At 39.9% G+C, this 25,872-nt stretch overlaps 1 protein-coding gene across 1 annotated transcript; it reads left to right on the top strand.

Annotated features, from left to right (window-relative positions):
• The first annotated feature begins 738 nt into the window (after positions 1-738).
• Positions 739-21,043, top strand: LOC116243389 (uncharacterized). The gene is made up of 4 exons (XM_090145588.1): positions 739-876; positions 1,649-1,844; positions 19,616-19,819; positions 19,929-21,043. The coding sequence occupies exons 1-4, from the start codon at positions 739-741 to the stop codon at positions 20,819-20,821; spliced, it is 1,431 nt and encodes a 476-aa protein (XP_090001714.1). The 3' UTR covers positions 20,822-21,043.
• The last annotated feature ends 4,829 nt before the right edge of the window (positions 21,044-25,872 follow it).

Genomic DNA, 25,872 nt, shown 5'->3' with positions numbered 1-25,872 from the left:
CAAGATAACACAATGTAATACAATATAGTTGGAGTTGAGGCTAATGAGAGAAAGAGGTCTGAAACCAAAGGCCTTGCTCTAAAACTGAAGGTGAGATGGCTGAGGAACACAACCACACACTGCCGGGGCAGCAGAAGAGAGCAAGTCTCATGATTTGTGAGGAATTTCTCTCTTTCTCTAAACTCAAATTTCTCTGGAGTATGTAGTTCTTCTCTTCTGAGAACCAAGTACCTGGAAAATCAGCAGGACATGGAACTGAAGCATTAACTCTTTATCTCCCAGTGTTTTACATGATGTTATGATGTAGAATACAGATAACAAAAATCATAAAACCATGAAACCAGGGTAGGCAGCTGCTTCTCAGGGACCAAGTGGACATTGGTCAGTGGGTTGTGAGCAATTGCATTGTGCATCACTTGTTTTGTAAATATGTATGAACATATATTACCTTTACACTATTTTTCTCCTCTATTTCAGTAAATAGACCCAGTTTACAACTTCTACATTACTGGGATTTTATTCTGCTTCTCTCTCCCATCCCACTGGGAAGGGAGAGTGAGTGGCTGTGCAGTTCTTAGTTGACTGCTAGGTTAAACCACATCTACCACTGTTTACAGTGTCAGTAACTACAATTTTTCTCTCTGTATTCCTTTCCTATGTGTTTTATTTTTCATTATGTGTTTTAACGTCTCTGCTGCCTTGGAATTCTGGAGGGCAGACTCTAACCTCTTTAGGACCATGGTTGAATGGGTCCCTTGGGAGGTAGTTTTGGAGAGCATGGGAGCCCAGAAAGGCTGGGAATACTTTAAGGAAGTTATTTTAAAGGTGCGGGAGCTGACCATCCCCAAGTCACCCAACGAGCCGACAGGCAAGGAGGTCAGACTGGCTGAACAAGGATCTTTGGCTGGATTTCAATAACAAAAGGAAAGTTTATGGTCTCTGGAAGAGTGGGCAAGCTACTCATGATGATTACAGGTATGAAATGAAGCCGTGCAAGGAGAAAATTAGAAAAGCCAAAGCCCAGCTAGATCTGAACTTGGCCACTAAGGTAAAGAAAAATAAGTATTTTTATAAATTCATCAAGAACAAGAGGAGGGCTAGCGATAATCTCCATCCCTTGTTGGATGCTGTGGGCAACTTTGGTGACCAAGGATCAGGATAAAGCTGAGGTACTTAATGCCTTCTTTGCTTCGGTCTTTAATAGTAAGACTTGTTACCCCCTGGGAACACAGCCCCCTGTGGTGGTTGATAGGGATGGGGAACAGAATAGGCCCTCACGATCCACAATGAGATGGATGCTCACAAGTCCATGGGGCCGGATGGATTGCACCCTAGAGTGCTGAGGGAGTTGGAGAATGTGTTTGCCAAGCCACTCTCCATCATTCTTCAGCAGTCCTGGCTAACTGGGGATGTCCCGGCAGACTGGAGACTGGCAAATGTGATGCCCATATTCAAAAAGGGCCAGAAAGACGATCCTGGTAGCTACAGACCTGTCAGTCTCACCTCAGTGCCTGGGAAGGTTATGGAATGGATAATCTCCGGAGCTATCATGGACCAATTAAAGGTCAACCAGGGGATAAGTCCCAGTCAGCATGAGTTTACAAATGGTAGATCCTGTTTGACAAACCTGATTTCATTCTTTAACAAGGTGACCTGCTTAGTGGATGAGGGTAAGGCTATTGATGTGGTCTACCTGGACTTCAGTAAGGCCTTTGGCACTGTCGCCCACAACATTCTCATGGAGAAGCTGAATACTCATGGTTTGGATGGGCGTACACTCCGCTGGGTGAAGCACTGGCTGGATGGCTGGCCCCAGAGAGTTGTGGTCAACGGAGTTAAATCCAGTCGGCTGCCAGTCATGAGCAGTGTCCCCCAGGGCTCGGTACTGGGGCCACTTCTATTTAACATCTTTATTAATGATCTTGATGAGGGGATTGAGTGCACTCTCAGTAAGTTTGCAGGTGACACCAAGTTGGGAGGGAGTGTTGATCTGCCTGAGGAGAGAATGGAACTACAGAGGGACCTGGATAGGCTGAATTGATGGGCCAAGGTTAACAGCATGAGTTTTAATAGGGCCAAGTATGGCTCTTGCAATTTGGTCACAACAACCCCAGGCAACCCTACAGGCTTGGGGAGGTGCAGTTTTAAGGTACCTTGGTGTACTGATGGACAGTCGGCTGAATATGAGCCGGCAGTGTGCCCAGGTAGCCAAGAAGGCCAATGGCATCCTGGCTTGTATCAGGAATGCTGTGGTGAGCAGGACTAGGGAAGTCATCCTGCCCCTGTACTCGGCATTGGTGAGGCCTCACCTTGAGTACTGTGTTCAGTTTTGGGCACCTCAATACAAAAAGAACATTGAGGTGGTGGAGAAGGTCCAAAGAAGTGCAGCAATGCTTGTGAAGGGCTTGGAGAATATGCCCTATGAGTAGTGACTGAAGGATCTGGGGCGGTTTAGTCTGGGGAAAAGGAGGCTGAGGAGAGACCTTATTGCTCTCTTCCAATACCTGAAAGGTGCTTATAGCGAGAGCGGGGTTGGTCCCTTCTCACTGGTGTCAGGTGACAGGATGAGGGGAAATGGCCTCAGTTTGCACCAGGGTAAGTTTATGTTGCATATTAGGAAACACTTATTTACAGAAAGGGTTGTTAAGCACTGGAATAGGTTTCCCAGGGAGGTGGTTTAAATGAATGTGTTTAAAAACCTTTTGGATGTGGTGCTCAGGGATGTAATTTAGCTGAGGGTTGTTAGTTAGGGTACTATGGTTAGGTCATGGTTGTATTTGGTGATCATTAAGGTCTTTTCCAACCCAAGTGATTCTATGATTCTACAATCATCAGGCACTGTCTTCCCACTGAAAGCTATATTTAAACATATCATATACACAGCGGGAATTTAAGATTAGATGGGTATAAACTCTTTAGGAAAGACAGGCAGGGGAGAAGGGGAAGGGGTGTTGCCCTCTACATTAATGACCCGGAGTCCACGGATCTCTGCCGGGGGACAGATGAGGAGTTGACAGAGAGCTTATGGATTAGGGTTAAAGGGAAGGCAAGGGAAGGAGATGTCATAGTGGGGGTCCGATACAGGCTGCCTGATCAGGAAGACCAAATGGACATGGAGCTTTATAAACAGACAGGAACAACTTTGCATTCACAAAACATGGTCCTCATGTGAGACTTTAACCACCTCAATATCTGCTGGGGAGACAACCCAGCAGTGCACCAGAAATCAAAGAGTTTCTTGGAATGTGTTGATGATAATTTCCTATTCCAAGTAGTACAGAAACCAACAAGAAAAGGTACTATGCTGGACCTTGTCCTCATCAATGAGGAGAGGCTGGTGAATAATGTGATGCTCAAGAGCAGCCTTTGCTGAAGTGACCATGGAGTGTGGAGTTCAAAATCCTTAGAGCATCAAATTGGGTGCACAGCAAGCTTGATACTCTGGACTTCAGAAAACCAGACTTTGAACTGTTGGAGAACAGGCAGGGTGACATGGGATAAAGCCCTGGAGGGAACTGGGACCTGAGAAAGCTGATCGGTATTCAAGGACCATGTCCTCCAAGCCCAGAAGCATTGTATTTCCCCCCCCCCCCCCCCCCCAAAAAAAAAAAAAAGGAAGGCAGGCAAAAATTCCAGAAGGCCTCTGTGGATCAACAAGGAGATTCTGGACTTAATTAAGCCCAAAAAGAAAGTCTACAGGGATTGGAAGCAGGAATGGATTACCTGGGAGGACTACAAATATGTTGTCTGAACAACCAGGGGTCACATTAGGAAAGCTAATACCCTGACAGAATTAAATCTAGCCAGAGATATAAAGGGGATCAAGAAGAATTTCTACAGATGAAACAGTGATAAAAGGAATGACAGGGAAGATGTGGACTCTCTCCAGAAGGAAACTGGAGACTCAGTTGCAAGGGATACAGAGAAAGCTGAGGCGCTCAATGCTTTCTTTGCCTCATTCTTCACTTGCAAAGGCTTTAGCCACACTGCCCAAGCTCCAGAAAGCAAGGTTAAAAACTTGGAGAAGGAAGATCTGCCCAATGTAAGTGAAGATAAGGTTTGAGATCACTTAAAGAACCTGAAGATACATAAGTCCATTGGGCCCAATGAGATCCATCCATGGGTTCTGAGGGAACTGACAAATGATGTTGCCAAGCCACTATCCATCATATTTGAAAGGTCATGGCAGTCAGCTGAAACTCCCACTGATTGGAAAAGGGAAAACACAACTCCCATTTTCAAGAAGGGTAAAAAAGAATTTCTAGGGAACTACAGACCAGTCAGTCTCACCTCTGTGCCTGGCAAGTTCATGGAGCAGATCCTCCTAAAGGCTCTACTAAGGCATGTGGAAAATAAGAAGAGGAGATTGATGGTAACCAACATGGCTTCACCAAGGGCCCGACAAACTTGGTGACCTTTCATGGTGAAGTTATAGTGCCGGAGGATAAAGGAAGAGCAACTCATGTCATCTACCTGGATTTGTGCAAAGGATTTGTCACTGTCCCACATGACATCCTGATTTCCAAACTGGAGGAAGGATGGATTTGATGGGTGGGTGGACCAGACCATGGATAAAAAATTGGCTGGGATGGTAAGACTCCAAGAAATTGCTTCTGTGGTCAACAGCTCAATATCCAAATGGAGACCAGTGATGAGTGATGTTCCTCAGGGACTAGTGCTGGGACTAGTGTTATTTAATATCTTTGTAGGAGATATGGACAGTGAAATTCAGTGAACCCTCAGCAAGTTTGCAGATGACAACCAGCTGAGTGGCGCAGTTGGCGTGCTAGAGGGAAGGGATACTATTCAGAGGGATCTGGACAAGCTTGAGGGGTGGTCCATATCAACCTCATGAAGTTCAACAAGACCAAGTGCAAGGTCCTGTACCTTAGTTGCAGTTATTTCAAGCACCGATACAGGTTGGGCAGAGAGTGGCTTGTGAGAAGCCCTGAAGAGAAGGATTTATGAGTGTCGATTGATGAGAGATTCAACATGAGCCGGCAATGTGTGCTTGCAGCCCAGAAAGCCAACCGTATCATGGGTTGCATCAAGAGAAGTGTGATCGATGGGTTGAGGAGAGTGATTCATCCTTTCTACTCTGCTCTTGTGAACCCCCACCTGGAGTACTGTGTCCAGTCCTGGAGCCCCCAACACAAGAAGGACATGGAGTTATTGGAGTGGGTCCAGAAGAGAACCACAAAGATGATCAGAGGGCTGGAGCACTTATGAGGACAGGCTGAGACAGCTGGTGCTCTTCAGCCTGGAGAAGAGAAGGCTCTGAGGAAACCTTATAGAGATCTTCTGGTATCTGAAGGGGGCCTACAGGAAAGCTGGAGAGGGATTTTTTATAAGGATAGGTAGCAACAGGATGAGAGTAAATGGTTTTAAACTAGAAGAGGGAAGATTTAGACTAGATATTAGGAAGATGTTATTTACTGTGAGGATGGTAAGACACTGGAACACGTTTTCCAGTGATGTTGTGAATGCCTCCTCCCTGGAAGCATTGAAGGCCAGGCTGCATGGGGAGCAGCTTGGTCTAGAGGGAGGTGTCCCTGCTTATAGGACGGGGGTTGGAACTAGATGATCTTAAAGGTCCCTTCCAACCCAAACCATTCTATGATTCTATATTGGACATTTTAAACTAAGAGTACCATAATTATCAATAATAGATCAATAATAAATAATTTTAACTTATACTTAAAGAATCTGCAGACTCAAACTTACATGCTGTTGTTTTAAATATTTTTAACAAAGATTTCTTTCCTCATTCTATTTCTTCCTTTATACTTCAGTAACAGTGATACACATTTCTCCTTCAAGTGTAATCTATTTTCTCTTTTAGATTGTAAAAAGAAAATCTTTTGGGGAGATCAATTACTTATCACAGAATAAGATTTAGAGTTGACAATAAGCACACTGTCAACTTTTAATGTTTATTTCTGAAGTAAATCCATGGAAACAAAGAATAAATGACATATTCTGTTAAAGGTGCAAAAGAGCAAATGCACAATGAATACAAAGGTCAATAAAGTAATCAATATGCTCAGAGAAGGATGAAATTGAGGATAAGCTAGTCATATGATTAGGAAGCAGACAGATGTTCATGATAGCATTTTTAAAGAAAACATTATTAGTGTTCTTAAATATTTTGTGAAGGAACAAATCTAGAAGCTGAATGAATGTGAACTCATAAATTGAAAGCACTGGCTAAGTAACCAGGAAGATAGATGAAGTACACTTAGAGATGAGTGAAAACTACACGTTACTTAAAAGATAAACACTCCCTATATTATTTCAAATGTCAAAGTGGAGAATATTTCATTTGATTTTGTTATAATACAAATTATAGTTAGATATAGCTGGAATTCTTGGAAAATGCTAGAATCCTAGAATCATGAAATTGGGTTGGAAAAGACTCTTAAGGGTTCAGTTCCCCTACAGTGAACAGAGACATCTACAGCTAGATTAGGTTGATCAGAAGCCCACTCAGCCTGATCTTGAATGTCTCCAAGGACAGGAGACATCCTATCTTCCACCTCATCTCTGGGCAACCTGTTTTAGTGCCTCATTACCCCTAATATTAAAAATATTTTCCTTGTATCCAATCTAAATCTTCTCTCAGCACTGGTCATAGTACTGATCACTGAGAGATACCCCTTGTCACTGATCTCTATCTCAGCACTGAGCCACTGACCACCACTCTCTGCATATGATCTTGCAACCAGTTTTTTGTGTACCAAACAGGCCACCTGCCAAATCCATATCTTTCTAATTTGGAGAGAATGATGTTATGGGGGACCATGTCATAGGCCTTACTGGAGTCCAGATAGATTACATCAGTGGCTCATCCCTTTTCCATTGATGCAGTTACATCATTATAAAAGTCCTTATGTTGGTCAGGCAGGACTTGCTCTTGCTGAAGCCATGATTCTTCTGTATCACCTCCTTGTCTTCCATGTGCCTTACCATAGCTTCCAGGAGGATCTGCTCCATGATTTTCCCTAGGACAGATGCAAAGCTGACAGGTTAGTAGCTCCCTGGGTCATCCTTTCTTATAATTGGGTGTGATTTTACCTCTTTTTTTGAGTCACCCAGGTATTTCACCTGATCACCATGACTTTTCAAATATCATTAGAAGTCGCCCGGTGACTACATCAGCCAATTTCGTAAGAACTCTAGGAACCCAAAAAGCATAGGATAAATGATAAAGGATCTACTATAAATCTCTTCCAGATTTCTGGATGTTCATCCATGGATGTTTATCCAAGTATCTACATGTATTCATCAGATCACATGTGAAAAGCTATAGCTCCACTGGCTTTAGCAGACATTCATCTTTTTATAAGTTTTTATAAGAAAAATTTATTACTTTGAAATGTGATTATATTTTTTTATGCAGTTTATATAGAATTGTATTTAAAGATAGAAGTCCAGAAGTATTTTTTTTCTTTTAAATTTCCTACTTAACACTGTATAAATTAATCTTATTTGTGTATCAAATATCTTTAGAGGAATTTAACCATAATTGTTAGCATTTTAATGCCACAATGGGCTATACTTCTCATAGAAAGAGAAGAGAAAATGAAATGGAATACAGAAAAAAACTTTTCTTTTCTTTTCTTTTTTTTTTTTTTTTTTTTGTAAGTCATAAAATGGTTCTCAAACTCTTGAAAAATATTTTTATTCTTCAAAGTGTGAAAGAGAAACAGATTTTATTTTACATGCAGTTAATGTAAAACAGTAGAAAAAAAGATTTAGCGTTGTTAATATTTTACAAGGATCATAGTGGAGAGGCACAACACCACTTCTATTCAGCAAAGACTCTTTATTTATGAAAGAGCATAATACATCTGAAAGAAATATTTCTATTTGCTGCACAGCCCATTTCTATCTACTTAAAAAGAAAGCTTTCTTTCGTATTGCTCCTTCTTATCATATAATACTCTCATGGTTCACATCTCTGTTCATAGCACATTAATTCTACAGACATTAATCTCTTTAATAAACCAGCACTATCTCTGTTGTGCTTTGCTGTTTGACTTGGCTTATGTTCTATCTTCTTTCCTTTGACCTCATTCTGCTTCTGTTGTTTCCTCTGTCTTTCTCTGGCCTCTCTGCTTTTTTCTTTTTCCTGAAGAGAACGTTGGGTCAATGCTGCAGGCAATTTTAAATTCAACTTTGGAAACCTCTGACCTCACATTTCCAAACTGATATAACAATTACCTCAAGTCAGTAATATGTGGAAGACTGTAACATTCTCTCTACTTCTTGTCTGTGCCTATAGTCTGACAAATACTTTCTTTGTGCCTCTAGAAGTGACTGGAGACAGGCAGAGACAAGATGTACTATACTTTTTTTTTTTTTTTTTAAGTGTTAGTTTTGATTTTTTAACCTCATGCACTGTGTAGAGCTTAAGAAGCTACTCATTTGCCAGATGTTGAATGTTTCCTCTTTTTGGTCACATCAAGGCTGTCCTAGAGTCAAAGCTTCTGGATCGGATCAAGCTTAAAGAAACAGTGTTCCTTTATATGACAGATCATGGTATTTAAACTCTAGCAGAAAACAAAAACAAATATAAAAATTACACTGTGTAGTCTCCAAATGCAGGCCAAGATTCCCAGTAAAACTCAGTAAAATCTAAATCTTTTGTTGTTTAACTCCAGTAGGAAGCTAAGCGCCACACAGGCACTCAATCAGCCTCCCCAGGAAGAATGAAGTAGAGTAACGGAAATGTAAAAATGTCAGAACTCATGGGTTGAGAAGAAGATCGTTTACTCTGTAAAGCAAAAGCCATGTGCACAAACAATGACAAACAAGGAATTAATTCACTATTTCCCATTAGCTGATAGATGTTCACACACTTACAGAAAAGTATGGCTCATTACACATAACTATTTCTTGGGAAGACAAATACTACCAAGCCAAACATCTCTTTCTCATTCTTTACAACAGTTTTAATTATTGAGCACAGCATCATACGGTATGGGATACTTTTTTTTCAGTCTGGGTCAGCTGTCCTGACTGTGTCCCCTCCCAATATCTTGTGCACTCCCAGCCTCTCACTGACAGGACAGCTGAAAAGTTCCTTGACTATGTAAACGCTATTTGGTAATAACTAGAACTATTGGTGTATTATCACCACTCTATCACAGCAAAACCATAACAAGTATAGAAGTAGCTAGAGTATGGATCTGTGGTTACACTCATCAAAGAAAACCTCATTAGGAACATAAGGGAAAATCTGAGAATTAGCTGAGTAATTGCAATCAGAGGGTTCTGGTCAATGGTTTTATATGCAGGTGGAGGCCTGTCACAAGTGGTGTCTCCCAGAGCTCAGCCTTGAGATCGGTACTTTTCAACATCTTAATCAATGACCTAGATTGTGGGATTAAATGCACCCTCAGAATGTTTGCAAGTGACACTAAGCTAAGTGACAGAAATGATACAACAGAAGGAAGGGATGTCATCCAAAGGGAACTGAGCATGCTTGAAAAGTGGGCCCATGAGAATCTAATGAAGTTTAACAAGGTGTTGCACTTGGTTTGGGGCAATCTCAGATATATATACAGACTGTGAAAAGAACTCCTTGAGAACAGGCCTGTGGAGAAGGACCTGAAGATCTTATTGTGTGGAAAGTTTAACAGAAGCCAGCAGTGTGTGTTTGCAACCCAGAAGGCCAACAGTATCCTGAACTCTATCAAAAGAGTGGCCAGGAGGGCGAGGGAGGTGATTCCACCTCTACTTTGTGAGGCCCCACCAAGAGTACCATTTGCAGGCCTGGGGCCCCCACCACAAGAAATGTGTGGAGCTGTTGGAAGAGGTACAGAGGAGGGCCACAAGGGTGATCAAAGGGCTGGAGAACCTCCACTATGAAGAACTTGAGAGAGCTGGGTTTGTTTAGCCTGGAGAATTCATTGTGGCCTTCCAGTACATGAAGGGAGCTTATAAGTAGGAGAGAGACCAACTTTTTATATGATCTGATAGTCATAGCACAAGGGGAATTAAAACTATAAAAGGGGAGATTTAGGTTAAGATACAAACTGGAAAACTATTAATCAGAGTGAATCCACAGTGGGACACAAACTCAAATACCTTAAGGAATTTCTCATAGTTATGTCAATGCAGAAACTATATTTTTAGAGAACTCCTAGATACTCATGTGTATCTTAGATAGACACACTGATAAAATAAGAGGTGTCATTTGATTAGATTGCTCAGCTTGTCACACATTTCTCAAAGAGAGAAAAAAATTCAAAAGGTGCAGGTAATTTGCAGATATGATAACAGTATATAATTTCAACTATGGTTGATCAGCTAGATTCTGTGAAAAGAACATTCATTTGGTCCAATCAGTTATTGTCTTTAACTCTATAAAGAGAGAACTTCAAATAAATAAAAGGGCTGCTTCCAAAGTGATGCCTTCTATTTTATTATGTTGGCCTATAACATCAGAGGCAGATGGTAGTGGTATGGCAATAGAGGCTGAACCTTCTCACTAATATTCCATTACATGTTGTTGCCATGTGACAGATGGCAGCAGAGGAGCAGTCTGCAAAATGCCATTTGACATGGAACTGCATATGAAACAAAGATGTGTAATTGAATTCCTCTGAGTGGAAAAAGATTCATTGAATAGCTGAATGCTTACGGAGATTAAACAAGTGATCTTAGCAGAGTGAAGCAGTGGATGGCACTGTGCTTCAGCAGTGGCAACAGAAATGTTAAAGTAAAGCCACTTTACAGACGGCCATGTAGATTTTTATGAACATGGCATGAAGGGTATTGTTCATCACTGGTGAAAATACGTATCTAATGGTGGTGACTATGTTGAAAAATAGTGTTTTGTAGCTGAGAATTTGCTGTATCAGTGTTATTGTGCTTTTTATCTGTTGTCATTTCTATGGATAAATAGGAGGCATTACTTTCAGAGTGACCTATGCAGAAGACAACCTGTTGTAGGGTGCCATTTCTATATTGACTTGGGCCTGAGATATGAAGATATGAATGTGTGTGTCTATTTCACAATATTTTGCTTTCAGCTACAACAGCAATAACAACAACAACAACAACAAAGGAATTTCTTGCATAGTGTTTTCAATTGTTTTCAATTCTAGCTTTTGTTTTCATACCTAATTATTTTTATCGACTTCTAGTAAATCTTTTATTAGCATTAAATAGGAGAGCATTATATAAATAAAAAACCTTTCTTTTTACAGGAAGGGTATAGAAAAACTACAGTATGTTTTTTGGATTTTTTCCTTATAATATCTTAATTCCTTAGATACTTACATGTAAAAGGTAAGGTAAAAGATAAGAGTAGGATTCAGCTTGCTTTTTATTCATGTCAGTTATTTTCTTTCTTTTTCAGTCACAGAAGTTGAGTGACATACAATAAAATTAGTTGTTTGTCTCAAAAGATTTTCACTTAAATTAGATCTTCTAGTGGTCCCGTAATACACTAAAGGAGTAACTTGAGGTATCTCTTTGTCATAGCCATAGTACATAGCAATGAATATTATATTTAATATAAGTTTTATTAATTGTATGTTAATTGGCTGAATCATAAGATTCTCACTAGCCTTTGTTATCATAAAATATTCAGAAAATCCATATAATATTCAATACCTTCTAGTAATTGTTTATTGAGAAGAATTGCTTAAAAAAAATGCAGTAAATAAATCAACCTCTAATATGCCACAGAGGGCACTGGGCATATAACATTGATTATATTTAATCATATAATCTTAAAGACTGAAAATAAATCATAAGCAACAGTTACTCAGAATACTTCAGTTATTGTTTTTTTTTTTTTTTTCCTGTTATTCATTATTCAAAAGATCCTAGGCAGCACTTGGATATTCATTGAAATTAGGAAAAAAGAAAAAGAAAGATGAAGGTTTTGTAGGAGTTTTTTCTCCCCCTTTCCCTCTGCAAATGAAAAATTCAGCTTTAACTGCTCGTAGTTTCACTTATTAAAGATTTGACTTTCAGTCTGATAATGGAAACAGTAACACAAACCAGGAATAAATAATAGCATAAATCTCAATTTCTTCATGTTGATGAATAAAGTAAAATGTACATTGTTTTCTATCAGTAGGACAAAAAATCTGATCATCACCAACATTAACACCTTATCAAGTGTTAATGTCAGACTGTGTGGTTTCTAAAGAAACAAGAGTTTTATCCAAATGATCAAATCACTGTTGCTAAATAATTCATACCTTTGGAAATAAAACCTCCTCTGAAAATCAATGTACTTGAAGTAGAGAAGACTTTAGGTCACAGAGAATGACCAAGATCCAGAATCAATATTCTTGCAACATTTCCTGGAATATTTTGTGGTACTGTGTATGTATCACACAAGGATCGTTATCTTGAAGGCCATGCAACTTGACTGGAAAGAAATTATGAGAAGAATGAGGTAGCAAAATAACAGTAACAATCTTGTGAGCATCTGTCCAGCGTGGCTGCATACCACCAGATCTCCTTTCATGAGTAGTATACATGGCTTAGTCTTTTTTACTGACTCACGCTTCTTGAAAAAAAAAAAAAAAAAAAAAAAAAAGCTATTCCAGTGATCTATGAATTTCTGTGCCAAGTACTACTGTTCATACCATGCATGTACAGCCAGAGGTATTTGACCCAATCTTTTCCCTTAAAAAGATTCAAACATAACTTGTTGGAACAAAAGACATTAATTTGACGTCTGTAGAAGTAGTGGGTACACATCTGGAAGCCTGTAATTGCCTAACTGGATTGAAAACAGGAGAAAGTTACAAGTCCTAATGTATTGAAATTAACAATCTTAACAAGAATATTAAAAATAAAATCTAGCTTTTAATAATTTGCATTCATAGTGCTCCTAAATTTTTATATCTTGAAACTTTCCAGAAAGGAAGTCAGTTCATTTAAAATTATTTAAACAATAAAGAATGTATAGACTGAAGGTGGAAAGTGATGCAATCTCAAAAGATTTTTTTTTTTTTTTAAGTAATCTATATAATATAATAGAAATATAAACAATCTAAGATTTTTTTTTTTAAGTAATCTATATAATATAATAGAAATATAAACAATCTATGTTTACAGTAGAATATAAGAATAACTTTGAAGAGTAATACAGTAGAATATAAGAATAACTTTGCTATTTGTTCTGTATGGGTAACTAGATGCACCTCAAGATAATCTTTTTTTTGCTAGGAAGAGGAGTTATTTGGTTGATTACTTCATTGTACATCTGTTTAATAGTACTTAAACAGGGTCATCAAAATGCTCACTTCTCTCTATTTTACTCTTACAAGCAAGCTGAGATTTGAATAAATAGTTTAGATTATTTCTGTAAAGCCTTTTTTATCTTCTTGGAGTCTTGTTTATACTTTAGTCATAAAAGTTAACATCTGTAAACCTTCTCCACTCTCAGCTGTGCTTTTTGCATATTAAAATGTACTTTTGATGGAATGTAGCTTTATGATAGCTATAATATCTCTCCATAAAAGCAGATCTATTCTGACTGACTTCAGCATTCAACTGCCTCCTTAATAGTTGGCATCTTGGGTGAGATTAGTTTAATCTCTGAATGTCACATTAGAATCTTTCCTAGCCATCAGAAAGAATAAGGGTCTCAGGATGGCAATTTATCTCAGTCCAAATGAATACTTTAAATAGATTCGATGAAGTAGACTCTGGAGAGGCTTATAGAGTGATTCAATCATGATATTTGAGACCTTAGATTTAGACATCTACCTTTTAGAGTTGGTTGTCTTTTAGGTTTTTAAGATTTGTTGACGTGACTTTCAGCTCAGCTGGTTTTGTCACTTAATATATCCATAAAAACAGACATTGATTTTGAACTTTTTCACTCTGATGGTCTTCAGAATATAAACTTCCATTGACAACATATGGAAAGCAGATGCTTACTTTCAGAAAAAAAAGTATGTATTTTGCTTTATATAATTGTCTCTCAAGAATATAATTTGTTCTTTTTACCATATATGTGCGTATTTCTATGTGTGCTTGAGGAAAAAGTGACTTATACATTTAATATGTAATTGTACCTGCAATAATGTGTGAAAAGAATTAATCACAAAAATTATAACTTAATTTTCACTAAATATGGAAGACTAATGTAGTTCAAATGAGCATGCAGCTAAATTCTACACCACCTTTTGCTCACTCTTCCCCCTCCCAGGAGAGAGAATAGGACAAAAAAGTAGAATTCATAGGTTGAGATATAAAAACTATTTACTGAAACAGAAAAGTATACTAAATAATAGTGAAGAGAATAGTTCTGGAGATGTCTTCTTGGTCTTGCGTTTTAATTAAGTTGCTAATATGCAAAACAGGAGTATCATTTCCTTCTCCAGGTATGTCTTTAAACAAAAGTCATTCTGACTGTTTATTTACTTAACACAGTCATGTATTTATAAGTGCTGAGAGTATTTCTGGCACACTGAATCAAAAAGACTTGAAATCAGACATCATTAATCCAAATAGCCATACAGGTGCTGAATTGCTTTTTCCACTGACAAGTTTTGGTTGTCCCTAGTATTTCAGAATAACATATTGATAACATAGTTAAAGTAGGATTGATTGCATATTCAGACAGGATACATAGGTGTCTTCTAGGTGATTTAGCTATGTAACCTCACAGTGTAGTCAATGGAGTCCTTTGCAAACAATAACAACGAAGGAGTTCAGGAACTGATTATTATCATAAACAAGATGGCTGACTAGCTCTCTTGTCTATACCTGGTGTAAAGACTAGACTTAGCTGAATAGAGAGAGAGCATAGACTTATTTTCTGTGTTCACATTGCAGTCAACCGGTTGTTTTATCTTTCACCTTGTATCTATCTGGAATAACTTTTGTTACTCTGGGTCCAAAAGAAACTGATATCTCTAAATCCTGTAAGTATGCTTAAAGAAAATCAGTAGGCATTCTGGGAAATGTAAATGGCACTACATTACTGTACTGAAGCAATTAAGTCTCACAATTGGTGTGAGAATTAAGATATGGGACTCAGTCACACCAAAGATGGCTAAGGAAGATTTTAGAGAAAATCCATTGGAATCTCTATCACTTCTCATTATCTTAGACTTTTAGATATTTAGATTTTAGTTCTTAGGGATTAGCATATAATATATGCTAAATTTATGATTAACTTTCAGCACTTTTTATTTTTCCTGATATCATCTGTTTTTTTGATTGCAGGTACACTGTGCAAAGAGAGGACTTTTGTGCCAGATCTTTGACTGCAAAATAATGTAAAATTGTATTTAGTACGTCTACTGTATTTCTCTAATATCACCATTTGCTGCTGCAGTATTATCTTAAGTATGCTATAATGAAGATTACACACTGAAACATATCTGCTTGTTGTTTTAAATTGCTAGTCATGTTTCAGAACAATTTCATAATATGTGATGGTTTTATTTGATGTAACAGTCCTTTGCTCCCTTCCTAGAATAGCAAACATTATAGGTTGAACTATATAACTATATAACTATATCTGTTGTGTTTTCTTTTTTTTTTTTTCTTTTTTTTTTTTTTTTCCAAAGACATTCAAGAACGGAAAGGCAGGTTGATGAACAGTGCATTGTGTTGTAACAAAAATTTTATTAGTATTTTCTGTATTGACTGTTCTCCTAGTTCAAATGATTCTCCAAATTCTGAAAAATGCAATGCAAGTTTTAACTCCATCTTTCTCTCTACAAAACTATAAAATGTGAAGGCTATATCGTATCAGCACTTTGGTTATGAAAATAAATGATATTGAAATCAATTGACATTTTACAGAGAAATCAGAAATAGGAAAGAGAAAGTTAGTGAATGTTAAGTACACTACATGAATTTATGTGGCAATAGCTGCTCTATACATCTGCTAAATATCTACAGGTCATCTTTGAAAACAAAAAATGAACCAACTCTCAAAAAGACAGCAGATATTACCTGTAAAAGTCTGCATTCACAAGCATCATTTAGTCAGGCTTCTATATTCAGTTAGGTTCCTAAATGTGGTTCAGGTTAGTAAATGAGTTTCTATTTTGTGACAAAGTCTACAAAGATAAGAACACTTGTCCTGTGATTTAACAGCTATAATATATTATATGAACAGAACCAAATCTATATTAAAATCTAAAGTTTCAGTATTGAAAATAATAATATATTCATTTGCTACAACTGTGTTCAGATCTGACAGTTAAAACACTAAGTAAGGGGAAAAGACTAAGTAGGGGAATTCTGAACTGCTTTTGGCACTTCTTGCATTTGGATGTACAGTAAGAAAGGGTTGGGATATATCATACAATCATTTAACTCAGATAAGCTGAGACTTGTTAAGTGGCATGATTCATCCATAGCAGATTGGCTGGTGACCAAATGATTGTCGAAGTGAAGCAAAAAGAATTTAAATCCCAGGGAAGCAGAAGTAGACTGTTGGGGAGGAGCTGAGCAGCAGCAGCTTCTACCTTTTGAGGTCATTTGCTACCTCACAGCTGTTTAGGTTTAGACTAGGCTTCCACTTCTCTATTTTTATGAAAACATGGGAGAGTTACTTACACACATGATCAATAAATACTTGATATGGAAAAAATATGAATAGTGATGCCTCAGAGTTAAGAAAAAGTAGATGTATAGACACTAAGTGTAATTTAATATGAAAACACTTTAATAATCAAAATACGCATAATTTTGCTAATTATATGACATCTCTGTCTCTTGAGATGTGATAACTCAGTCTGAACAGAAGGTCAGGTGTGTCAGCACAGCAATTACAGCTGTGCAAAACAGCATCCTAGGCTGTGTCATGCTATCTTCTGGATGTCACTGGTGTCCTCTTCTGCAGTCCTGCCAGGTCCTCCTCAGGTCCTCTCCCATCACCTATGGAGTCTCCTGTTTTCAAAGTTTCTCCTCTGTGTCTCCAGCAGTACTGCTAAGTACTCACCACATGTCTCATCAAAAGCCTCTCTCTAAATGTCTTTCCATGTCTTTTACTATGTGATTATCTTTATCCTTGAAACAAAATACTATCTCACCTGAGTTAGAGTCTTCAATTAAAATTTTAATTTCACTCTGCCAAGCTGTAATATACTTCTGTATTACTTCCCAACTGATGGCTGTCCACAGCTACAAGTACATGTAATTCTTTGTGACATTTTACATAATCTTTTTTTATTTTATTCACAGCTGGATAGAAAACTGAAAATAAAGTTGAGTTGAAAGCTGCTATGTCAGTCCAGTGTGATTTAGTGACTATCTCATTTTCTACTTTTGTCATATGGATGATTCTTCCCCACTAATTTCAGCTATTTTAGTAATTCTAGGAATTTAAAAAATTGAACATTTCGACTCTGCTAAAAAAAAAAAAAATCTTCTATGGACAAACAGGAATGTGCTGTATATATAGAAAGAGAATTTAATGCTAGTCAATTTAGTATTTTAACAGTTTATTGTTCAAAAGTAATGCAGAAGTTGATACCTAAGCAAAAGAAGAAAACAATTGGAACAAAAACAAACAAATAAACAAAAAGAAAGGAAGGAAGGAAGGAAGGAAGGAAGGAAGGAAGGAAGGAAGGAAGGAAGGAAGGAAGGAAGGAAGGAATGGAACTAATAACAGTAGTTTAAAAAGTTTATATTTCTACTTCTTCTCTGTGGCGCTCACTCTCTTTACCCTTCCAACATCCTCCTGAGTCCATAAATTGCATATAAAAGAGAAATATTTTATAGTGAGTTTCCCTACCCAGCAATTTTCAGACCAAGTTTCCAACATTTTCTAAGGACTGTACTTTATAGTTTGTATTGTTCTAGGGATCCATTTACATTATCAAGATTCATCTTTCCAGTCCCAAGGATCTGAAAATACTAATCCATTTACAGCAGTGTTCAACACTGTTGCCATTCATACAGGATAATAGGGAATAATCTATATATACACTGTTAAAATTAAAAAGCCAAACTAAATGGTAATATGTGGTTGGAATCACCTTTTTCACTGTAGATTTTTGGTGATAGATTTTTTTTTTTTTACTCTGCTTTCTTGAAGAATTAACTAGAATGCCTTAGGCAATTGAGACAAGAAACTGAAGGATTCACTTTTTTTTTTTTTTTTTTTTTTCCCCTTGGAAACATACAAACAAACAAACAAGTAAATTCTTAAAATAGTGGTTCAATACGCTTATGGTATATGGTATACAGCATGAACTAATGACTCCTGTCAATAATCAAATGATGTATCATAAAAGTAGTTACTACTTGCCTTTCCAATCAAGATGTCTGCTTCAGCAAAGAAAACCTGAAAAACTTATGTCTCTATTGTAATGTTAACTTTATTTCTAAAATATGAACTTTATATTGAGTAGTGAGACACTAGAACAGGTTGCCTTAAGAAGTTGTAGAGTTCCATTCCTAGAAGTGTTCAAGTTCAGGTTGGATGGAACTTTGATCAGCCTGATCTAGTGGAATTTATCCCTGCCCATGGGACAATCTGCCTATTGAGCAATCCCGTTTTTTCTTTGCTGTAGGTTAATATACATAGTTTGCTCCAAAAGTATTGCCTCCTATTTATTTCCATGGAAACTACAACAGATTAAAAAAAAAAAAAAAAAAAAAAAGGATAATAACACAATTTGATAGAGAAAATTCTCAGCTAGAAAACACTATTTTTCAACATAATCACCACCATTAGATATGCATTTCTACCAGTGATGAACAAGAACCTGCATGACACACTTGAACACATCTGTACCAGAGGAGGAAGTGAACCACTGCTGCTACTGCTGCTGCCAATGCTTAAACACACTGCTCTCTGACTCACTTGACTTACATCCACTGTTTGGTCTTTATAAACATTCAGCATCAATGAAAGTCAATTAGGTGCAATTCTTTCCACATGAAGGAATCAAATGACATACCCTTGCTTCATATGTGCTTCCATGTCAGAGGCCATTTCATCAGACTAACTCTTTGCTGCCATCTGGCACATGGGAACAAAATTTAACAGAATATTGGCATGAATTTTATTTCTATTGCCATACAATCAATATCTGTCTCTGACACTGTGGGCCAAAATAATAAAATAGGGGGTCATTACTTTCAGAGCATCCCTTGTATTTATAAATGTTACAGGACTACTTTTTTTGATAAGGTAATTTATCCTGAAACTTCCATGACTGTGCTTTGAACAAGGTCTGAGTTAGACAAAAGAATCAAAGTTTATGGCTAAACTTAAAATAAATTAAAGACTTTCCAATAGAATTTATTGTTTTTGCTCTCTGATATATTCTTTGTAACTTATTTCAAAGTCAAATTTTTAATGTCAGTCATTAACTCAATTACTAAATTACCAAAAGGCTGATTTAGATAATGAGTACTAATTATTTCCTCTTTTTTTTTTTTTTTTTTCTAATTACATTTAAATCTCCTGTGTTATGTCAATAACAAAAAATATGCATAGGCACAGTCTATAGCAAGACAAATTGGGAATTTATTCTCAAAGGACACTGCTATCAAGTAATATTTCAGTGCTGAAGGTAGTGAATATAGGTATTAGTGATTAGTGCTTTTTTTACTCTTGCAGTCTACAGTTTTTTTGCTGCCTACCATATTTGAACATGTGTAGTAGGCGTGGCGAGGAGACGGTGTGTGACGGGGTCAGGTTCCCTATGCTCAGGGCTTGCCAGGTGCTGTCCCATAATAGGACAGCGTATATGCAAGGGGTGTAGACAAAGCAGGACAAGAATATTTAAGTGCCTGCTACATTTTAATAAACGCCATTTTGCTTCACCTATACTTGGGGTCTGTGTGAGCATTTGGCCCCGACCTGGTATGGGGTCGGTTTCGCTGGCAAAGCAGCATCTTATGGGGTGGAAAACGAATGTTGCAGAGAGAACGGCAACAAGTGGTGACCCCGACGTGATCCGCCCTGTGAGTAGTAGCTGCCCGGCGTGCCCGTAAGGCGGTGGAACCTGTGAGGTGGCGGCAGGTCGCCTACGGAAGACACACTGCGGTGGAACCTGTGAGGTGGCGGCAGGTCGCGTGTGTAACTAAAATTAAGGTATTTTTACATTTCTGTAAAAGTTATTGCGGTAAGACCGTTCCTTCTAAGAAGGAGATCGCGGCCGTGTTATCGCGGCTAGAAAAGGAGGGTGAGCTGGACTCCCCTCAACAGGTGCTCGATTCAAATAAGTGGGACTCACTCACTTCGGCGCTGTGCCAGCGCGCCATGTCCGACCAAAAAGCCTCAGAGCTTAAAACGTGGGGCTTGATACTTGAGGCTCTTAAAGCGGCAAAGGCAGAAGGAGGGTTCGGGGAGGACCGGAGCGTGACGGGGGCTGCCGGGAGCGGGTCTTTGCTTTCTTATAGATCCAGCGAGGCAAAGATGGCGCTGACGGCGGAGAGCGGAGGCGGAGAGACGCAGAAGAAGGAGTCGCCGAGTCAGTCATGTGAGCCGACAGCCCCGCCCTCGCCTTACCCTGCTCCGTCTTTATGCCCTTCTTTGGACAAAACGTCTCAGCCAGAACCGCCCCTTGAAGAACGCGATAGGGCGGTAGGCGGAGCGGGGCGGGGGAGCCCGCGCCCGGGAGGGAGCCCGCGCCGGTGGGGGGGCCCGGTTACTGACTGGGCTAAAATTAAAGAGGCAGCAGAAGAAAAGGGCCTAGCGAATCCAGCTGCGTTTATAGTTAGCCCTACAAACACGGGCGCTTTCTCTATCGCATCGGGTTATTGCGGAATCCGATTGGCCCTCTACATGGCCTACAGGGGCGGCACAGATGATAGCGGGAGTGGGAGGAACAACGCCCACCCGGAGGTCCGCCCAGATGGTTGAGATTATCGTAATCAGCAGGGATGGTTCCCTGGAAAGGCCTGTTCTGCTACAGCAGAACAGGGGCAGCAGGCATAACAATTTATAGTGGGGGCCACGATCTGTCAATTGTCAGCGCAGTATGCGATCCCACTGCGCTGGAGACAGGAAGTGCGACCTGTCTGGGTGGATCAGTGGTCCTTACCGACAGAATAGCTTGTAGCGCTTCACACATTAGTACAGCAAGAGCTTCGCTTAGGTCATATAGTACCCTCTCTTAGTCAATGGAACACTCCTGTATTTGTGATAAAGAAGCGGTCAGGATCCTATCGCTTGCTGCACGACTTGCGCGCAGTTAACGCTCAGTTAGTGCCTTTTGGTGTAGTTCAGCAGGGTGCGCCCGTACTATCCGCCGTGCCTGCAGGCTGGGGGGTTGTTGTTATCGATTTGAAGGATTGCTTTTTCTCCATACCCCTGGCTGAGCAAGACAGGGAGGCTTTTGCCTTTACGGTTCCTGTCCGTAATAACCAAGGCCCGGCTCGTCGGTATCACTGGCGAGTGCTCCCACAAGGGATGGCGTGCTCTCCCACGATCTGTCAGATAGTGATTGACAGAGTTCTGAGACCGGTCCGACAGTCCCCTAGGCAGTTCCTCCTGCTGCACTATATGGATGATCTACTGCTATCATCCCCGACCCCATCGGGGCTCCAGTCATTAGAAGCCCAAGTGGTGACGCTCCTGACATCAGCCGGCTTCACTATTTCTGCTGAAAAGATCCAGAGAGGATCGGGGGTCCAGTTTTTAGGATATCGGCTGGGAGACAAAACTGTCCACCCAGTCGGGGTTGACATCAAACCCCGGATACGCACGCTATGGGATGTGCAGAAGCTAGTAGGAGCCCTACAATGGGTTCGAGGGGCACTGGGGATCCCTCCTCGCCTCATGCAGCCATTTTATGAGCAGCTTAAGGGCTCGGATCCGAACGAGGCGCGTTCCATCACGCCCGAAATGGCAGAGGCATGGAAGGAAATAACAGAATCCTGTTGTCAATCGGCTCTGTCTCGATATGATCCTGGAAGGGAGCTAGAAGTGGCTGCCTGTAAATGCGAGAGTGGGGCGGCTGCTGTTATAGGCCATGACTTGGGAGCCAAACCGCAACCATTGTGGTGGCATTTTTCCGTTCAGCCCACGCGTGCGTACTCCTCCTGGCTGGAAATATTGGCTAGGCTTCTTCGTAAGTGCCATCATACGGCTGTCAGAACCTTTGGACAAGAACCTTCTATTATCTATCTCCCTACATCATTTCGTGATTCTTTACCGCTCCCAGAGCCCATCTTGCTTGCTTTGGAAGGGACGTCAGCTTCCCTCACATTTGCGGACTCGCCCCCTATTTTCGAACTGGCGAGACCATTGCAGCTGTCGTTACGGTGCAGGGTGCAAGACTCGCCCGTGGAAGGGCCTACCCTGTTTACCGATGCATCATCATCAACGGGGCAAGGGGCAGTAGTGTGGGAAACAAATGGTCGCTGGGATTCCATAATCTTCACAGATCCGGGCGCCAGCGTTCAGATGCTCGAGGTCAGGGCTGTTGCGATGGCGATTGTTTATTGGCCCTCCCTTCCCTGTAACATAGTCACAGATTCTGCTTTTGCAGCTAAGCTCGCTTTGAAAATGGGCCAAGAAGGCATCCCTAGTACGGAAGCAGCGCTTATCTTAGAAGATGCTTTGTGCACCCGAGTAGAGCCTATAGCAATTTTACATGTAAGAAGTCATTCGGATGTACCAGGATTCTTTTCAGAGGGCAACGCAGCCGCAGATGCGGCTGCAGGGTCCCGTGTCCTGACGATCCGAAAGGCCAGAGACCTCCACTCCACGCTTCACATAGGCGCCCGGGCACTCGCTCGAGCCTGTGGTATTTCCATTACAGCTGCAAGGGATGTGGTGCAGGCCTGCCCTCACTGTAATTCAGCTCCTGCTATTGGGGCGGGGGTATTAGTGATTAGTGCTTTTTTTACTCTTGCAGTCTACAGTTTTTTTGCTGCCTACCATATTTGAACATGTATAGCATTAACACTGTAATCTCAGAAACCCCAGCAGCAGAACATGCAAAATCCTGAGACTTGAGTTTCTCCCCAGAAAGCATAACTACAATTTGATTTTGATGATAGACATTAGTCCAGATTTATTTTCTACAAAACACATCTCCAGATTTCAACAGAAACGTAAACAAGTGCCCATGAAACATAACTGACACAAAATCAAATTTTTGTATGTCCCAAAAGATGTACATAGGTTTTCACTATTTTTGTACAATGATTAAGCAAAGATTTTATCAATTTTACTTATGTATTTATTAAATTGGTATGATTATGGTCTAGAGAAGTAAGTGATAGTGTGGGTTCAAAAATTGGTCAGGATGCTTGGGTCAGAGTGCATTGCAGAATGGTTGAGGTGGGAAGCAGGCTCTTGGGATCACCTTATTTTCAGGATGCATCAAAAGCAATGAATCCTATTTAATGATGTTGGTCCATTACAACAGAGGCGGATGTTAGTGCTATGGCAGTTTAAATTCCCCACCAATATTCTACTAAATCATGTGACAGATGGCAGCAGAAGGGCAGTCTTGCAGCTGAGAATTTGCTTTGTCGGACAGCGTCAATGTGCTCAGCACATGTGAAAACATTCTGAGAAAAAAGACCACAGTATTCAAGGACTCATCACTTCTGAGTACAGAGGTACAATCATTTCTGTAGTTCTGCTACAACTTCTGATGCAGGTTAGGATGCCATTGACATTCTTAGCCACTTGGGCACATCACTGACTCATGTTCAACTGACTGTCAGCCAACACTGTTAGGTCATTTTCTGCTGAGGAACTTTTCAGTCACTTTTCTCCAAGCCTATACAACTGCATGGGATTGTTATGATTCAAGCACAGCATCTTACCCTTGCTGAATACCATGTGATTGGATGCAGCCTATCCAGACCCTCGTACAGAACATTCCTAGCCTCAAACAGATAAGAGTCTAAATCAGCTTGGTGTAATCTGTGAACTTACTGAGAGTGCACTCAATACTTCACCACTATCTGATTAAGATATTTTAAAAAAATAAAACTACATATAATTGGATAAATCTTAGAGTTGTAGAATCATAGAATCCTTAGAGTTGGAAAGGACCTTTAAGGATCATCTAGTCCAACTTCCCTGCAATGAACAGGGACATCTACAGTTAGATCAGGTTGCCTAGGGCCTTGTCCAGCCTCACCTTGAAAGTATCCAGGGGTGAGGCATCAATCACATCTCTAGGCAATCTGTTACATTGCCTCACCACCATCACTGTAAAAGTCTTTTCCCTTATATCCATCCTAAATCTACCCTCTTTAAGCTTGCTCGTTCTAGCATCACAGCTTGCTGAAGAATCTATCACCTTCTTTCCTGTAGCTCATGTTTAGACACTGAAAGATTGCCCACAGGTCAGCTTGGCATCTCCTCTTCTGAGAAGCTCCAGCTCTTTCAGTCTTTCCTCATAGGAGAGGTGTTCCATCCCTTGGGTCATTTTTGTGACCCTCCTCTGGACATGCTCCAACAGGTCTCTCCTATACTGAGGATTCCATATCTGGACACAATGCTCCATGTACCAGTGCAGAGTAGAGGGGCAGGATCACCTCCCTTGACCTGATGGCCATGCTTCCTTTGATGCAGCCCAAGATATGATTGGCTTTCTGGCTTGTGAGGGAATATTGCTGGTTCATGTCCAGTTTCCCATTCAACAGTATCTCCAGATCTTTTTTGGCAGGGCTGTGCTCAATCCTTTCATCACCCAGCTTGTACTGGTAATGGGGATTGCCTCAATCCAGGTGCAAGATGGATTTGTTGAACATCATGAGGGCCACTCAACCTGGGCCCACTGCTGAAGCCTGCCTAAATCCCTCTGGATAGCATCCCAACCCTCTGATGTGTCAACCACACTCCACAGCTTGGTGCCATCAACAAACTTGTTGACGTTGCACTTGATTTCACTGTCAACGTCACTGATGAAGAGATTAAAGAGTATTTGTACCAGCACTGACCCTTGTGGGACACCACTCATCACTGATCTCCATCCAGACATGAAGGCATTGACCACCATTCTCTGGACTCAATCCTGCAGCCAGTTCTTCTTCTTCGGAATAGTCTACCCATCAAATCCATATCTTTCTAGTTTGGAGAGAAGGGTGTTGTGGGGTACCATGTCAAAAACCTTACTGAAATCCAGATAGATGATCTTTCTTCTGCCTGAAGTGTTAACTAGTCTAGTCTAAAATTATCCAGATAGCTGAATTTCTTCAAAAGTCAGCATATCTGCTCTCAAAATCTGTATGCATATGCCATATGACTTTGCATTTAGTGCAATGAAGTTGTTTAAAGACAAAAATAATTTCCTTATAACAGTGCCCTGATGATTAATTTTTGCTATTTTCACATTCCAGATTAATATCTGGATTTAACACAGTTTGGAGCAAGTTCATCTACCTCTTCAGAGATTTTAGGCAGCTACCTTGGAGCCTAGGAAGAGGTAATGCACAAAAGTCCAGATGTGATTCTTGAGACCTGCAGACATCTGTTATATCAATTCTAAAACTGAATGAGGTTTTCACTAGCTTTTACTGGTTTCAGTTCACTCTTGGAAACATCAGAAACTTCAGAACACCAAACATCCGATTGTAACAACAAAATATTATGATTCAGAACAAATGTTATTTTGCCTGTTCTACTGAAGGTACCCATCCTGAAGAATGCACTAGATCACATGTATTGTTTGACATCCATTACTCGTTTAAGTACTCCCATGAAGAGCGTTCCTACTAAAGGCAGTATTTGCCCAGAGAAAAATGAATAGGAGAGGCATGTCATACAATTGAAAGACTTGAAGAAAAGTAAGCATCATAAAGATAAATCATGAAATGGATATGCCAGAAGAAATAATTATTCCTTCCAGAGAAATTCAGATATAACATAGAAATTTCAGTTCTAAACACTTCTTAGTCATATAAAATACATTATCAGGGATGTTACAAGGATTTGCTACAAACTTA

This window comes from Phasianus colchicus, chromosome 1 (assembly GCF_987193195.1).
Source record: "Phasianus colchicus chromosome 1, bPhaCol1.hap1.1, whole genome shotgun sequence".
Classification (NCBI taxonomy): domain Eukaryota; kingdom Metazoa; phylum Chordata; class Aves; order Galliformes; family Phasianidae; genus Phasianus; species Phasianus colchicus.
Note: the sequence above shows the minus strand (reverse complement) of the source record. Positions and strands in the feature narration are given on the sequence as shown.